We start from the raw sequence: 18,276 nt of genomic DNA on the forward strand, positions 1-18,276 counted from the left end.
CGGGAGTTACGGGCTCCCGCCGACTTGCTATGCGGTCCCGTGCCAGACACAGTGGTTAACCCGCCGAGGGAGGGGTACGCACGTCACCTAGAGGAAGGCATGGAGCTAGTCCATGCCTTCGCCCGCCGCCAACTCCATCTGGCGGGGGAAAAGATGAAGCGCAGGTACGACGACCGGAGCCAGGGGAGTCAATACGCTCCGGGGATGAAGATTTGGTTCTTTAATCCCCGGAGGCGGAAGGGAAGGTGCCCAAAACTCACCTCCCCCTGGCAAGGCCCAGGAGTCGTCCTGTCGCAAATCTGTGACGTGGTCTTTAAGATCAAAATGGGGCCACGAGCCCTCCCTCGGATCGTCCACGCCGACCGGATAAGACCTTACACCGGCGAGCAGGCGCCCCCGTGGATTGCCTCGGCTTTAGATGCCGAGGCGGGACCCAGTACCTCTGAATAAGGGGGGCTTATTAGTGCCAGAGGACTGGGGGATTGAGGAGCGATAGGCCCGGTGGGAGAGGGTGGCATCCCTGCCACCCTTCCCATGGTGGGGGGGCAAAGGAGCAATAGATTATGGGGTGTAGGGCAGTGAAAACTAGCCCGGGTGGGTTAGGTTATATTGATAGGGATCTAGAGAAGATGACATTAGGTGACGTTAAGGTTAGTTAGTGACTGATACCTGTAGTGGGGACGCAGGTAGATTAGTATGGATGATAATGACGAGGGAGCGCAATAGTTTAAAGGGACGACTGGGAAGCGCAAGTTTCAGAAGGGAGTAGTTAGCTGAGATGATGCCGTGTTTGTGAGAATTGAACAGGTGTGATTGCACAGGTGTGCAACTGGACAGGTGTGTGGAGCAGTGTATGAGTAGTGAGTGTGTGGATCAGCGCGAATGCGCTTGGGGAGAGAAGGGTGCAGGTGGCACCAGGTGTGAGAGCACAGGTGTGCAGGTACAGGTGTGTGGAGAGAGTTGGAGTGAGTGGTACGGAGTGGTGTGCATGGTGCGAAGGTGTGAATGGGGGAAGAGTGGACCCCTTTCACGAATACCCGGGGCGGGTAGTGTAAGTGTTAGGTAGAGGGTATAGGTAAATTGTGGTTAGATATTGGCATCTGTGGTGCGGTTGCAGAATGGTGTTGTGAATGGGTGCATTAGTGTTGTGGAAATGGCTGGGCGTGTAGCCTGTTAGTGTGTGTAGTTGGTTGGGCACTCCACCACTGTGAGGATGTCGGCCAGGTGAGGCCGCAGGTGGGCTCTGGGAGCCGGTAGTTGTGAGTGGGTGCCTGAGGATCCCGGGTGTGGATCGGGCAGCCCAGTGCCAGAGAGGGCACGGAGTGGGGAGAGAGCCAGAGGGCCTTCCCCTGGTAGTTAGGTTAGGGTAAGGAGCAGGTAAGCTCGGAGGCAACTGCAGTGGTGGAGGTGTGCAGGTGGGTAGACCCACTGGGAGAGGTACACGTCGCAGCCCAGAAATTGTACGAGGGCACCGGGAGATGAATCGGGGGAGTGAGACCCCAAATTGAAGAGCACCACAGTTTGGCCAATGGGAATTGGTTTTTAGAACCCATAGTGTAAGAGGGCCAATGGTTTGGCCGGAGAAAGACCCTGGGTAGTGTAAAGTTGTTAAAGTCATTTAGGAAATAGTTAGGATTAATGAACCTGTCGCACCATACGCAGCCACTTGCCTGTGGTGATGATGATGACTCCACACCTGTGTTTTCTTTGTTTGTGTTGCAGAAATGAGAATTGCTGTTGGATTTGTGAGACGCATCACGACGTGGATGAGACATTGGGGTGATTCCATCTCTCCCTCCCTAGGAGGGACTGATGATGAATTGGTAATGGCAAATTTTGATGTTGAGTTGAAAATGGCAAATTTTGATGAGAGTTGAAAATGGCAAATTTGATTGGTTAGGAGGGAGAGAAGACGAATTTGGTATATGGGAGGAACGGGGAAGACAGTAGGGATGTTTGTTGATTTGTAAAGTAGATGTTTATGGGTAGTGTTGTGTTGTGTGGATACAGTAAGGGGTAAGGGAGGGGCCATGTAGGTTACCTGGTGGGGGGGGGGGGCGTACGATAGGAACGTACCTGTCTCACCTGGTTCCCATGTGCCCCCAGTGTGCATCACCTTACATTGCGTGCACTTTTGCGCCCTTACCACCTTACTCACTTGTTTCTTCTTTTGTCTCCCACCTCCGAGGATCTGGCTTTGGGGTAGAGAGAGAGGAGAGAGAGGTGCTGGCTGCGCAGTTGTGGGCCTGCACTTTCGCTGTTTGCTGCCGGGATCGATACACCATATGGACCGCAATGTTTGTGGCCACCCACAATGGACCGCAGTTCGTTTGCGGCCAAGCACCACCCGGGGATGGACCTATGGATCAACGTGGCACCTATGCCATACAGGTGAACCACTAATAGTTAACACCACCAAGTGCACCACAAGAAGAGCAAGAGACACCTGCAGGGTTAGGGGTTGTCGAATTTATTTTTATTCCAATGAACAATGGTGACTGCACCGATTGGTGGTGGGGTGGTGCTTTTGATGCTGGGAAAGGGTGCTCTGCACGTTATTAAAGGCCGTCGGCCACAGAGCACTCGTGGGTTGGTGTATCGATGTTGGCAAGCGCTCTCTCTCTATGCATAACATCTGCATGTGTTCCTCCAAAGACAGGTCCTGGATCGTAGTGTAAATAGCAGCGTAGTCTTGTAAATAATGCTCCCTACCGGCTGTATGTTTAGTTTGCGAATTCTTTCCGGATTCGGTTATCCTGTGGGTGTGTTTCTGTGAGGAGAAGGGTGCAACGTCGCAGGGGGACATATTTACTCATTTGTGAATATCTGTAAAACTGTCGCACTCAGGGTAGAGTTAATAGTAGAGGGAACTACATTGCGTGCCACACTAAAGTAGGTAAAAATTTATCGGGTCGGGACGCCCCGAGGGTAGAGAAGGGTGCAATGTTGCGAATATGGAATTTGGCCTCCATATCCGCTTGTAAATATTCCCCTATTTTCTCCAATACTCCCCAACTTTCCCCAATCCCCCATTCCCTAGTCCCATTGCATGTAAATAACAATCAGTAGAGCCGACCTTCCCCTTATTCCCCCATTAAATGTCGTGCCCAGGTCCACCGCACCACACGTAGACAACTTTCGGACATCTTCCTAGTTATTCTTATTCTATGTCAGTTAAGGCCTCGTCTCCATTAATTATGACTCTTCGTTGCACCAGAATGTGATTATATGGCATCAGTAGTGAGTTTAGGACCTTTCCCATACCTCCTTCCATCTTCTTCCTCAACAATTACAACAACAACAGAGGAGATGGCGGCGGAGCGGGGGAGGATGCGTCCTCACACCGGCTCGATTAGCTCCAGACCATGCGCTCCACGGGGTTACCACGAAGGGGCTCCTTGTCAGCTCCTCGTCAAGGGCGGAGCCTGGTAAACCCCCCCGCACGCACCCAATGAGAAGCAACGTGCCGATTCCACGAGGCGGAGCTAACGAGCCGAGGGCGTGTCACTCCCCGCCGGATATACGCGGCCACGCGCCGGATGTGACGTGAGATGCGCACCCAGCTTGGAGAAGGAAAGCCACCTGCGAGCGCTGAGTCAGATGCGCCCCCAGCTTGAGACGACAAGACGCCACCTCGAGCGCTGTGAAACCTCCTGCATCTACTGGACCGTACAGTACCCTGTCCTTGAGCCAAGAGTGCACCTTGAGCCATCGATTCTGCCTTTCCTGGCCATCAATCCCCGTGTGAGTCAGCCTTTTGTCCCGTTTATCTGTCGTCTGTTGGGAATAATATAAGATTGTGTCTAAGTGCTTGTCTTTCTATGCTGTCCCTCTTGTAGTTGTAATCTAACCTTCCGCCTTAATATAACCTCCTCCGGAGGTCTTGAGAACTGAACCCCTGGTGTCGTATTGTGTTATTGTAATCCAGCCGGGTGTCTTCTTTTTCTTATTGAGCCAGCATCGCGCGACTTCGTCAACGTCGAGTATAGTCGGGTAATTTGTGCGGACACGACGGCCATTCCGCTCGGCCCACTTTAACATCAAAGTCGTGTCTGTAACAATATTATACAATTATATGAGGGATTTACACGAGGGGGGGGGGGGGGGGGGACCAATGACCGGACGTTTTTTTGTAAATCGTCATTTACCCGAGAGGGGGTCATCCCCGGGAAAATTTTGAAAGCTAGATTACCTGAGATGCGATCTGTGGCCATATTGCGCCCATTGCTGAAGTTGCAGCTAAGCCTGAATAGTTTCTTGTTATTTTTGAAAAATTTCATGGCCCTGAGGGGGGATGGCCTCATGGACACCCCCGGGAAAATTTTAAAAGTTAGATTGCCTGAGATTGCCGAGGGGGCGGGGGGCATGGCACCATGCATGGCACCATCATGGCACCATGCCCCCCCTCGCTACGCCACTGGGGTTGGAAATTCAACACCGGATGATCAGAAGGGCCTTTTCACATCCCCCGACTGCTGGCGGCACGTTTATGGTCCTCATATAATCGTATAAATGCCGCAGTAAAGATGTTTTCTTTTTAAAGGTATTTTGTCGAAAGGGATAAACTACTATATCTTTAAGGGCCTCCATACCCTTAATGGGCAAGAGTTGGATGGAGAACTTTTTCCCCGATGTTTGGTGTACCAACAGTTAGCATCAGGTGAAATTTCACCGAGCACCCATTCCGCGGAACGAAATTTCATTTCTAGGCCCTTACCAAGGTTTTGCTACCGGCCTATGCTTGCTATCTCAGTGTGTAGCTGATGTCTGGGCAGCAGCTTCGACACAACAAACATTTGGATTACGTGGCTTAGAATGTTACATGTGAACGTCTTCAGTCACGACGCGTTGCCAACATGCCAACATGGGCACGAGGATTAGCACCCTTTTTGCTTTCATCGGACACCTTAAAGGAAATTAACACAGTGATTACACAAATGCCTTCACCGTTTCATCATCCAGGCCTGACATCTAACCTGTTTTCAGTATCCCAATGTGCAGCATCATTGGAAATCCATGGATTGGAAAGCTCAGGGACGGTCACAATTGGATCGTATGCAGAATATTGTTCACAGTAAGAGGTCAGACTGGAAGCACAAGAAGTTTACATGCAAACAGGTAGGGAAGAGTTAACTGAATGATTAATAAAAAAAATACATCTTAAAATTCAAAGCAAAGAGTAAAGACATGCAACCTATCAATTAAGGCCTAGTTGAGAAAGGAAGATGACAGAATGGCCTAGATGGCCAAGAATTAATAGCCTAGAATTAAGGCCATTGGCATTTTAATTCACCTTTCGGCTACTTTGGAGATCTTCAAGCAGTGACGGTCTAGTTGATTCTGCATGAACGAGATCTGTAGAAAAACAGACCGACGCAGCCTTAATCCCGAGAAACTTGCTCTTCCCGTTATGTTGGACTATTGAGAAAACAAATCGTTATTAATAGACGCAGTAACTTCAAATAACCCAAACAAAGAGAGTAGACAATCCAAAATAGAATACATTACGTGACATTTTATTTCACAATTTTTTTTGCAATTTGGTTCGCCTAATCTTTTTCGAGAAGACCAGAAGAGATTAAGTGCATCCCCCAATAGTGAGTGCACAGCGGCATTCTTAATCCCCTAATAATTGTGTAGAATGCATATGTGGTCGAAATAAGTGAATTAAAAAAAAATATGTTAAATTAAAAAGGCAATGTAGGGATGACAAACTACAGTCTAAACAAAGGTCCTAAACAAGATAGGGATGATGTTGGTTTAGAGAGTAGCTAACACTATTGCCATCACATAACAATCCCTACATCACTGCCTCATTTACACTTCATCAGTTATTGCTTCAAGCTTCTACAAACACTCCACTGGTTACGACAGTACCTGATTACTCTTGTAGTGTAGCTACATACTGAGACTACAAATTAGCAGCCCAAGTACAATGTTATAATATCAGTACATGATCATCAACTTCTTACAAACTGCATGGACATCTCCAATAACAGCATTCTATAATTATCTCCATTTGTGATTGGTTACTCTAAGTTGATAAAAAAGAAAAGTAGGAAAGACAACTGAAGCTGCAAGAAGTCCCTGAAATTATATGGGAGCTTCTTATACTTATGCGGAAATGAAATATAGGAGCTTCTAATACTTTTAGCTTGGCCTACCCTAGACAATAGTCTGGAGGCAGTGATGTAGGGATTGTTATGTGATGGCAATAATGTTAGCTACTCTCTAAACCTGGGGTTCTTAACCTGGGGTATCCATACCCCTTGGGGGTATGGGGACCAAAATCTGGGGGTATGGGACTCGTAATAAATAATAATAATAAATTGTAATAAATTCAAACTCAATGGCAATTAAAGTAAAAACACCCCTCAGAATGCACCACAGAGCACCTGGAAATCAAAAAAATTCTAGGGGGAAATGCCCCCAGTTCCCCCTAGCAATGCGCACTTTCGGTGCGCGTTGGTCAGTCATCAGTCTGGTGAAGGGGGTATAGGGACATCGTGGGCAATCCATTGGGGGTCTTTACAGGCAAAAAGGTTAAGAATCCCTGCTCGAAACCAACATCATCCCTATCTTCTTTAGGACCTTTTTTTTAGACTGCAGTTTGTCATCCCTACATTGCCTTTTTAATTTAGCATACATTTTTTTATTCATTTGTTTCTGTAATTTTTTTACAATGTGGAATAACACAATGGTATATGGTACTCAAAAATCAAAAAAATTCTAGGGGGAAATGCCCCCAGTTCCCCCTAGCAATGCGCACTTTCGGTGCGCGTTGGTCAGTCATCAGTCTGGTGAAGGGGGTATAGGGACATCGTGGGCAATCCATTGGGGGTCTTTACAGGCAAAAAGGTTAAGAATCCCTGCTCGAAACCAACATCATCCCTATCTTCTTTAGGACCTTTTTTTTAGACTGCAGTTTGTCATCCCTACATTGCCTTTTTAATTTAGCATACATTTTTTTATTCATTTGTTTCTGTAATTTTTTTACAATGTGGAATAACACAATGGTATATGGTACTCAGAGGAGTATATTACGTGACAATCTGGGAGCTCCCAATATGGTACTCCCAATCTGGGAGCAAAAGTGCCAAGATATCTTCGTCAGAAATGTCAAACAGTGCATGTGTTCCTATATTGTCTTACATAACCCTGACTGTATCTTGCAGCTCTGTCTTATTGCTCATTTCTCAAAGAGTAATGTCTTCCCAATCTGGGAGCAAAAGTGCCAAGATATCTTCGTCAGAAATGTCAAACAGTGCATGTGTTCCTATATTGTCTTACATAACCCTGACTGTATCTTGCAGCTCTGTCTTATTGCTCATTTCTCAAAGAGTAATGTCTTCATCCAGCCTCATGCCACACAAGGACCTGCACTTAGAAATGCCCAAAATAACTGGTGTGGTTTCCCTCTAACCAATAGGGTGGGGCAGAGGGGAGGGGTGGAGCCTCTCGAGAGGAATTTATACACGGGCGGACGTGAAAGACACTCTCGTGATTTTTACTGTTTTGCTTACTTGAAGTGTCAATAAAACTTATTATACACTCGAACTGCAAGTGTCCTCGGTGAACTACTATGAGAGTACGAAAAAAATACTCCAACTTTTGTTTTGTATCAGTGAGTGGGGCCGAAATTTTTTATTCACATCATCCCTACGTTAGCACGTAGAGTCGAGAGTGCCAGCGCACTCTAATAGTTTTGTAAAATTAATTTCAATGAAGAACTTTATTAAGACAAGATATAAGTATTTATCTGTAGTATCCAAATCCTGGTTCTGGGAAATCAGAAGACCTCGGTAATACTTGAGTATATATTCTCGCCAGACAAAAATACATCACTATAAATCATCAGAAAGACATTGGTCAAACACACTGTACATGTGACATGCTTTCTGGTATGCGCATGCGCATAGCAAGGTGCATGGTTGATCGAGTAAGCGTGGGGAAGGGTGTGGCCTTGTCAAACTACGATGGCGTTGGCTGAGTATGAGAGAACACACTCTCAGAGAGTATCTGTAAATATTTAACTGTACAAATGAACTGGAGAATCAAATTATAACAAAGGATTCTGCACTAAGTGAAACTATGCCATTGAGAGAGGCCCAGCTCAGAAATACACCGTCTGAATAATTATTATAATATTTGAGATGTTTTACTGATTTACAAATGTTGTAGTACAAACTTTATAGACGTGCTCACTAGTGGTGTAGGGCCTACTGAGGGTGTCTGGCATAATTCTTTTATTTTTTTTCAATAACATAATTTTTCCCCCTCAACCCCACGCTTCCACGTCCCTCTCCCAAATCCCCAACCCCAGTAGCCATAGGTAATAGGGACTTTTTATAATATTTCTGCTGATTGATAGAATGAAGAAGATAAATGTTATTATTATGAACAACAAAATGAATTCCCGGGTTTGAGCGATCTCGTTTTTTCGCTTTTCTTTTGCTTTTGCTTTGGTCTGGAGAACTGAAAAAGGTATCCCTGCCTCGACAATCAGCTGAACAGACCAGGTAGGCTCTGATATGTAGCTGAAGCGACTTTTTTTTAAAGAAGATACTCCAACTTTAGTTTTGTATGTAGCAGATGGGACTGACATTATTTTCCGCCATCCCTACATAGAGAGTACTAGCGTACATTCTGATTGGTGTTATGTGAATATTAAGGAATGCACGATGGACCAGAAAGGATGAGGCGTAACCGGAAGTGATGTAAGAGACGGTGTGGTGTGGAAATGGAAGAGAGACGCCATTAAATGGTTGAGCTGAGGAACCTGTGTGTCTGCTGCCATTACTATACAACAATATATATATATATATATATATATATATATATATATATATATATATATATATATATATACTAGTACCCGACTGCAAAGCCGCAATGAGCCGGCGAAGCCAAAGCCTCTTGCCACTATTTTACCCATCACGATGGCATCAGTAGGTTAAGTAGTTGATAGTAGGTCGGTGTAGGTACCGTACCTGGTAAGACTTGGTAAAAGAGAAGAGCAGACAGTCCTCCCCAATACCTACATACAATAAATGTCACAAGAAGCTTAAGGAAGTAACTTTACGATGTGCTAGCTCAGGGCCTATTTTAAGAAATTTTAACTGGGCTTAACATACGTTTTCACAGTATGTGTGTCGTCTTCTAACTTCAGTCGCTGTCAGGGCTGGTTCTCTCTGGGCACTGCCGCTTCCTCCACCAGAAGAAGTTAGCTTGCAGTAAGATCAGTGCCGACAGATCAGACGATAGCGCCGTTGCAACGGCAATGTGTGACTGTCGTTAATCAAACCGAGCTTTCTTTCTTTATGTAAACCGCTTATACCGTATTTCTGGCCGTGAAAAACTATCCCCTACGGCCACGAGATTTCTAAAAAATAATTCTTCATCAATTTTAGAATATTTGACGCCGTTTTCAGCGTCTGAAACGCGTAATAAGCTTTAAAAAAATATTTTTCAAATGCTCGAATCTCATTGGTTCCGGTGTTTGGTGACTATTTTTGTTGAAGATAACGAGGTTGGTCTTAACGTATTTTAATTACAAATTAGAGGTGCATGAGATTGTGAATCAAAGAAAGACGGGTGAAACAAACTCCTATTGAACTTTTTCGCAATTGTTTTATGCAAACTTCCGCATCCGGTCGATGGCGGCCTCCATTGCGTGATTTGGTTTTAGAAATATTTTTTCAAATGCTCGAATCTCATTGGTTCCGGTGTTTGGTGACGCTTTTCGTTGAAGATAGCCAGGCCCGTGCGGGCCGAGGTTGGTCTTAAAGTATTTTAATAATAAATTGGATGTGCATAAGATTGTGAATCAAACAAAGACGGGTGAAAGAAACTCCTATTGAACGTTTTCAATTTGTTATGCATACTTCCGCATCCGCAAGATGGCGGCCTCCATTGAGCTTCGGAATTCTCAAGCCAAGGCATAATCTGGTTTTCGACATAATACGTACGCATTTATTGACAACACCGGCTTCGCCGGCTACTAGTACCCGACTGCAAAGCCGCAATGAGCCGGCGAAGCCAAAGCCTCTTGCCACTATTTTACCCATCACTATGGCATCAGTAGGTTAGGTAGTTGGTAGTAGGTAGGTGTAGTAGGTACCGTCGGTGTAGTAGGTGTAGTAGGTGTAGTAGATGTAGTAGGTACCATTTGCATTCTGGATGAGATTAAAATTGATAAAATTTACTTCTTGATTAATTCGGTGAATTCCGTCTCAACTTCGGATATTTCCGGCCGTGAAAAACTATCCCCGGTGGCCGCGAGATTTCTAAAAAATAATTCTTCGTCAATTTTAGAATATTTGACGCCGTTTTCACCCTCTGAAACGCGTAATAAGCTTTTAAAAAATATTTTTTAAATGCTCGAATCTCATTGGTTCCGGTGTTTGGTGACGATTTTCATTGAAGATAACGAGGTTGGTCTTAACGTATTTTAATTACAAATTAGAGGTGCATTAGATTGTGAATCAAACAAAGACGGGTGAAACAAACTCCTATTGAACTTTTTCGCAATTGTTTTATGCAAACTTCCGCATCCGGTCGATGGCGGCCTCCATTGCGTGATTTGGTTTTCGAAATATTTTTTCAAATGCTCGAATCTCATTGGTTCCGGTGTTTGGTGACGCTTTTCGTTGAAGATAACCAGGCCCGTGCGGGCCGAGGTTGGTCTTAAAGTATTTTAATTATCAATTAGAGGTGCATAAGATTGTGAATCAAACAAAGACGGGTGAAAGAAACTCCTATTGAACGTTTTTCAATTTGTTATGCATACTTCCGCATCCGCAATATGGCGGCCTCCATTGCGCTTCGGAATTCTCAAGCCAAGGGATACAGCATAATCTGGTTTTCGACATAATACGTATGCGTTTATTGACAACACCGGCTTCGCCGGCTATAACTAAAATATAAATGGGAGGAAATACGTTAAACAACATTGATAACCAGATTTTACTCACAGACGATTGCCTGTCATACGAAACAACCTGCATGTTTATTTCTGGTGTTGCTTTGCAGTGCACCATTGCACTTTTGTACTTAACACGAGCAGGTGTGAAGAGAAATTTGAGGAGTGGGTGAGTGGATGATACAGTTGCGAGGAAAACCCAGCAGGCTCACCATTGACCATTTGGAGAGGCCCACCTGATCTGATTTGATCCCACCTGCTGTCTGATATACCGGTGGTCACAGTTCATACTTCATGGTTGACTCTTAAATACCTTGGGGAAACGTGGGATGGGCATTCAAATGTTGCTTGTAAAAGACGGCGCCATCTACATAAGACATCAAGTGCAAGGTGCTGAGTGACCCCTCATGGGACAGAAAATGAAAGGTGATTGTACACCTTCTGTGTCCATCCTGTCCACCCTGTGCATCCTTCCTTACCCCTCATTACTTCCCACATCCATTATTGTCCAAGTACCCCCATATTTTGCCCTTCAAGTAGGCTGTTGGCATTTCCCCCTCTCTCTACTGTTGCATCCTGATCTGTTCAGTGCATGACCTCTTCCGTGAGCCTCAACCTTGTATACAAAGAATAAGAGGAAAGGAAAGAGGAAAACTATACATCTTCCAGAAAACGTTATAACGCCATCATGTAAATGCATTTAAGACCCATTTGGAAGGATACGGAACAAATTCAGTAAGAGATGGACTTCAGAACCCTCATTACAAGGACTATTTGAAGATACTGTGACAAGGTGGTCATTACAGGCTTCCAGTGCCCCACTAGGAAGGAAATAGGTAAATCATGAAATGTCAATATTCACTCTGATCCTCAGTTCCTTAATGATTCACTGAAGACGCCTCAAATACCATGCTCATGCTGATAAAGACCAGTCACATCAGTCTATGATATCTGCAATTTGAACACTCAAATTATACAGGATGTTTATAAAGTCTCTATCTATTTCAGAGAAATAATGTGTGACGAAATAGATAGGGACTTTATAAACACCCTGTAGAGATAGTAGCTTGTGCGGAAGCTCAAGTGAGTGAGAAATGAGAGAAGAGGATGCTGCAATCATCATTGTAGAAATAGAAGCAAGACAGTAAATCATTAGGGTTCTAAATGGTCAAGGAGAACTTGGGTTGGACACTAGGTGGCGGTGTGTGAGTGGCTGGGAGGAAGGACCGTGGCTGGGCAGACACAGAGGAAGATAGTGAGACAACGGATAGTAGGTGGGTAGAAGAATTACATTTTGGGGGATTTACAAGAAGTGGGCTGTTTGGTCAGTATCTGTGAGCCTGCAGGCCTAGAGAGGATTAGGACATGTGAGCATACAGGCCTAGAGATGACTGGAGGTAACAGGGGAATGGAAAGGGAGGGAGATCAAATCAGGCAATGGATTTGAGGCAGTTCAGTGAAGACCTGCAGAAAGCAGAGAGGTCACCAACCTGTCTAGGGAAAGAGCAGCAGGCACTGCATCTCAACCTCTCATATTTTATTTTATTTAATTCCCAAATCGACTTCAACAGCGAATCAAGAACAGTACTAACCGCAGCATACCCGTTCTCTCAGTTGCTCCAAGCTTGGTGGCTTTCTCCGAGGTGAAGCAATCTGCAAAGGAGCAAAGCAGCGTCCATCTCCACGGAGGTTGTACACCGACTGCAGTGCCAAAGAGGATGGAGGGAAAAAATGCATAAAGGGATGTAGTTTGGGAAGGTGAATTGATATGACTCCTGAAATTAGAATAATCACCTGAAAGACCCGAACCCGAAAGACCTATCCTATGCCAGTACAATCCTATGAAAATTATTCTGCCACTTTTTATTGACGTTGTAATAATTGATTGCGTAGTGCTTTGTATGTGGGATGCAAGTCAATTTGTCGGTTGATGGAGTTGTTGACCACTTTTCAACGTCAACAAAAAGCAGCAGAATAATTTGAATACAGGGAATCCCGTGATTGGTGAGGACTTGGACAAATCCACGATGCAAACCATCCCAAACTGAATTTTACATGGTGTCACCGCTGCTCCTAACGCCTCTGAGGAAGATAACTAGCTTGTTGTTGAAACGTAAGGCTTCAATAAATAATTTATTATTTACTAACTTTATTTTACTAAGGAGGTGCTGGCAGTGTGCTAACGTTTATTAATATGAATCCTGAGCTGCAAGTCTTCCGACAAGTACACACACATATACATACATCTATATACAGACTTGGCATTTAATATGGAATTTTTTTTTGTGAGTTTGAACTTACTTTTCAAGATGACTTCGAACCAAAAGTTCATTGGAATTATGTTGAAATTATTCTAGATTTTGTTAATGTGACCTTTAGAAGAAACAAATACCACATTTGACATTTCGAAGCAAATGAATTGATCCTTGAAAGTGATGTAAACTGATATCGAACTCAATTCACGGACAGTACTGTGTTAAACTTCTGTATGTTTTCCAGAAGTATCTCTTTATTTTGCACATTAGCCAAAAATGTTTTTAACAAAAACAAAAGTTAAACTACAACTGGGATTACGGACAGTAAAATTACAGTTCAGTACTTCGTGTAACCCCCACGAGCATTCAGGAGAGCACGTACACGTTGAGGCATGCTGTTCACGAGATTTGCCAAGGTTTGGACAGGAATCGCTTGCCATGCAGTTACAATAGCCTGCTGCAATTCATGCCCAGAGGTAGCCTGCTGGTCCAGGTTGTCGATTTGATGCGTTAATTATGCCCACAAGTTCTCTATCGGATTCATATCAGGGGACATGGCAGGCCACTCCATATGCTCTACACCACGGTCAGCAAGAAAGTGTTGGATCATGTGAGCACGATGAGGCCCTGTATTGTCATCTTGGAAGACAAAGTTTCCTCAAAAGGCTGCACGAGCAAATGGAAGCAATGTTTCTTCCAGAATGACCCTGTACTTGAACTGGTTCAGGTTTCCATTCAGAACAACCAGGTCAACTTTGCCCCCTGCATGAAAAGCAGCCCAAACGGTCACCCCACCACCTCCAGCTTGGACTCTTGGCACTATACAATCTTTGTTGTAGGCTTCATGCACTTGTCTGCGCACTCGGATGCGGCCATCTTGACGATAGACCAGAAATCTAGACTCGTCACAGAAGATCACGTGATTCCAGTGTCCTGGCTGCCATTGACGGTGCTCTCTGGCCCACTGCAATCGGCGCTGGCGGTGTTGTCTGGTCAGGCGTGGCTTTCTCAGGGGATGCCTGGCACGATAGCCTGCTTGAACCAGTCGTTGGTTGACTAGCCTTCTGGATACAGGCACATTTGTCAGTTGCTGCCACTCAGCCCTAAGCCGATTAGCTGACTTGGTATGGCCATTGCGGACTAACCGGTGCAGCTGGCGATCATCCCTCCTTGTGGTTCTGCGGGGACATCCTGGCCTCGGTATTGGAGTAGGGACACCCCTCTGAGCATTTCGTTTCAGGATCTTTGACACCTGACCTTGAGTGATGCCATACTGCCGAGCAAGAGCACGCTGTTTCATGGCGGAATTTCGTAAAGCCACCAGTCCATGACAAACAGCATTGTCGAGTTGACGGCCATCTCCAGAGGAAGCGGCAAGAACTTTTGTAGACGTGCAGCAGTTGTTTTCCACCAATACAGAATGCAACAACCCTTATATACCCGATTGTGAAGCCAATCGTCAAATGTACCTGTCTGTACATTTTGTCACGCCACCTGTGATATAATCCTGTTATTGACTTCTTGCTACGATAGACAATCAGTGACATGGTTCTTTTAACAAAGAAATCACCTAAGCGTAAAATAAACTCACCAGATTGATATACTGAGTTCAGAAAGTAAACCGAAGTCAAGGAAAAAAAAATATTCCATATTAAATGCCAAGTCTGTATATATAGTTACGGCTTTTAGAACCTTCAATAGTAAATTTTAGTAAATGTTTCCCTTATAAATGATCCCCTGTAAATATCCCCATCAATTGGCGTTGTTAAAGATCGCACCCTAGTTAGTCCATGTACAACACGTAGCGAACCATAGGACCTCTCCGTAGTTATTTCATTATTATGGGTTTCAGTTAAGGATCTGTTCCCAATAGTTGAATCTGCGTTGCATTAATCAAATAAGGTAGGCTCCTTTCAATTCCCCCAATCATCTCTGCAGTAACAGTAGGGCAGCGTTCGCCGCCGTTTGCATTGGGCTGTTTTGCTGGCACCACGCCGCCATAAGCCATGCGGTCTGAAGCCGAGGAAGAAGGGGGTGGGGCCACAAGAACAAGGTGTGGCACGTCGAATCGTCAGCAGAGGTGGAGTCAGCAAGCCCTTACCGTCCAACCAGCGCCGAGGTGAGCCAACCGGTAGGCGTGTCATCAGAGCCGGCGGCTTGATTCCGAGACGGACAATAAAAGCGGCTGCGAGGGACTGCTTAAAAAAGAAGACGTGATCCGGCAGATGAGTGAGGTATCCGACGAGGATACGGAGCATTGTAAGGAGGAGAGTGGGTCCGTTTGACGGCGACAATCCCGTGCTTTATTCGCATTGTCCGACCGTGTGAGATACGAGACCAGAAGCTGCCGCTGGCTGTTCACTTCCAGCCCGGAGCGTGGACCTGGAGCGGACCTCAATGCTGTGCCTCTGCCCGGACCTTCCAGCCCTGCTGTCCCACCTGGACCTTCTCCCTCTTCCAGTCATTCCTGCCTGCTATTCCCCTTTCGTGTAAGTCTGTGTGTTCTGTCCTGGGCATTGATAATTAAGACTGTTTTTAAGGTTGCCCTGTGTATCTGCTTTTTCCTACTTGTATATTTGCTTTTCATTCCTCTTTTAGTATAGAAATAAACCTGTGTTCTTCCTTACCCTTATGGTTTCTTCTTCCCCCGGTCGCTTTAGTGATTTCCCCATTGGTACCTGTGGCACGATTTGGCCAACGCGCAGAATCGGGTTAGTCAATTGCCAACGGCTCGAATCGCGGATTGCTAAACCGCTCGGCAAATACCATCTTGTCCGTGGTTCGATCGGTACTTGTCTCCCTGCTTTGCGGAGGGATTGGTAAAGGTATTCGGGAGAACACCGTGACCAATAACCCTGACCAATCTCACCCCGCAAAGGAGCGTTATAAGTACCAGGACTAGAGACGGCCAGCTGAACAGGCCAAGGAGATTAACCCGCCCTTGCTAAGGGGAGTGCCGTCTCTGAGATCCGTAACAATATATATATATATACAGTCATGTAAAAAAGTAAGTACACCCCATGTAAAGTTTTGACTTTTTCAACATATTTCAACATACAGCTATTTGATCATCATTTCAACAATATTGATAGATAAAGGTGATATAATATAACAAATATCATGAAACATTTACATTTTGTAGTCCATTGTATAATTTAAATAAACATAAATGCAAATTTCGCATGTGGAAAAAGAAAGTACACCCCTACATTTATCACTACTTCAAATACCTAAAATTAGAATCAGGTGCACCAGCTCAGGTGTAAATGATTAGAACACCGTTAGAGAGGATCTTGGAGGAACCTGTCTTATTTAAACCTCAGACATTTAGTTTGGTTTGCTCTTTGTTGTTGAAGTGTGTGGCGTCACCATGCCTAGATCAAAAGAGCTCTCTGAGGCCTTCAGAAAGAAGGTTATAGATGCCTACGAGTCTGGGAAGGGATTTAAAAAGATCTCTAAACAATTTGAAATCAATCATTCGACTGTCCGGAAGGTCGTCTACAAGTGGAGAAGATTCCAAACAACTGCCAACTTGTTGAGGCCAGGCTGCCCCAGCAAGGTCAGCCCGAGAGCAGACCGCAAGATGCTGAAAGAAGTCTCTAAGAACACCCAGAATGTCATCACGGGACCTACAGGTAGCTCTTGTCACAGTTGATGTCAAAGTGCACGAGTCTACCATTAGAAAGAGGCTGCACAAATTTGATCTACATGGGAGGTGTGCCAGGAGGAAACCTTTGCTGTCCAGAAATAACATCAGGGCAAGGCTAAAGTTTGCCAATGAACATCTAGGCAAAGACCAGCACCAGATGAGTCAAAGGTAGAGCTATTTGGCCACAGTACCAGAAGACATGTTTGACGAAAACCAAAGACAGCATTTGACCACAAGAACCTGATACCAATTGTAAAGCATGGTGGTGGAAATATTATGGTTTGGGGCAGCTTTGCTGCATCAGGGCCTGGGCAGCTCACCATCATAGAATCCACTATGAATTCTTCATTGTACCAGAGGGTGCTTGAGGATAATGTGAGGCCATCTGTCGGAAAGTTGAAGCTCAACCGAAGGTGGACCTTGCAACATGACAATGGCCCTAAACATACCAGTAAATCCACCAAGGAATGGCTGAAAAGAAAGAAATGGAGGGTTCTGGAATGGCCAAGTCAAAGCCCGGATCTAAATCCCATCGATATGTTGTGAGGGGATTTGAAACGAGCTGTGCATGCAAGAAACCCCTCAAACATCACACAGCTGAAAGAATTCTGCATGGATGAGTGGGCAAAAATTTCTCCCAGTCGATATCAGAGACTGGTAGACAGTTATGAGAAACGCCTACTTGAGGTTGTTTCTGCCAAAGGGGGCAATACCACCTATTAGAGCCAAGGGTGTACTTACTTTTTCCACATGCGAAATTTGCATTTATGTTCATTTAAATTATACAATGGATTACAAAATGTAAATGTTTCATGATATTTGTTATATTATATCACCTTTATCTACCGTTTTTTTTTTTTTAATATCACCTTTATCTACCAATATTGTTGAAATAAAGATCAAATAGCTGTATGTTGAAATCTGTTGAAAAAGTCAAACCTTTACATGGGGTGTACTTACTTTTTCAGGTGACTGTGTGTATATATATATATATATATATATATATATATATAATCGTTAGATTAAATAAGACAGGACGTAGCTTCAGGACGTCGATCTTTAATTGTCGACAAGCTTTCGACCAACAAAGGTATTCTACTGAGTCTACAAAAACATCAGGCATGTATATCAGTCAAGTATGTATGGTGATATGTGTGTGAGATGTGTGATGTGTGTAGAAAATGCATACAGAAAGAAGAGCCACGCCAAAGTTCACTCACCAGCCCCAAGTTCAACGGAAGTGACCGTTTGCGTTACAGTTAGGGTGCACGTGCATATACAAATATAGAGATATACATACATAAACACACAAGCATATATTCATATCCCATTTATATTCATATAATATATTTATATATTTATATAAATGACATATAAAGGTAGAATGAATGATGAATGAATGAATGAATGAATGGGTTACGGTTAACAATTTCATTGGGTTGATGTGGGAA

The 18,276-nt window shown here is 44.5% G+C and overlaps 1 protein-coding gene across 4 annotated transcripts in view; it reads right to left on the reverse strand.

The window, feature by feature from the left end:
• The window catches only part of LOC137436650 (regulator of G-protein signaling 7-like), a 113,763-nt gene that overhangs the window by 27,205 nt on the left and 68,282 nt on the right, over positions 1 to 18,276 (reverse strand). For 2 of the 4 annotated variants that reach the window (XM_068130627.2, XM_068130629.2), the window contains exons 10-12: positions 12,524 to 12,622; positions 5,294 to 5,355; positions 4,977 to 5,087 (exon numbers count right to left, since the gene is read on the reverse strand). In XM_068130627.2, the coding sequence (XP_067986728.2) occupies positions 4,977 to 5,087; positions 5,294 to 5,355; positions 12,524 to 12,622 (272 nt within the window). The remainder of the gene's footprint in view (positions 1 to 4,976; positions 5,088 to 5,293; positions 5,356 to 12,523; positions 12,623 to 18,276) is intronic. The other 2 variants (XM_068130630.2, XM_078786626.1) reach the window with 1 other exon arrangement.

Source organism: Myxine glutinosa, chromosome 11 (assembly GCF_964187855.1).
Source record: "Myxine glutinosa chromosome 11, kmMyxGlut1.1, whole genome shotgun sequence".
In the NCBI taxonomy this organism is placed as follows: Eukaryota; Metazoa; Chordata; class Myxini; order Myxiniformes; family Myxinidae; genus Myxine; species Myxine glutinosa.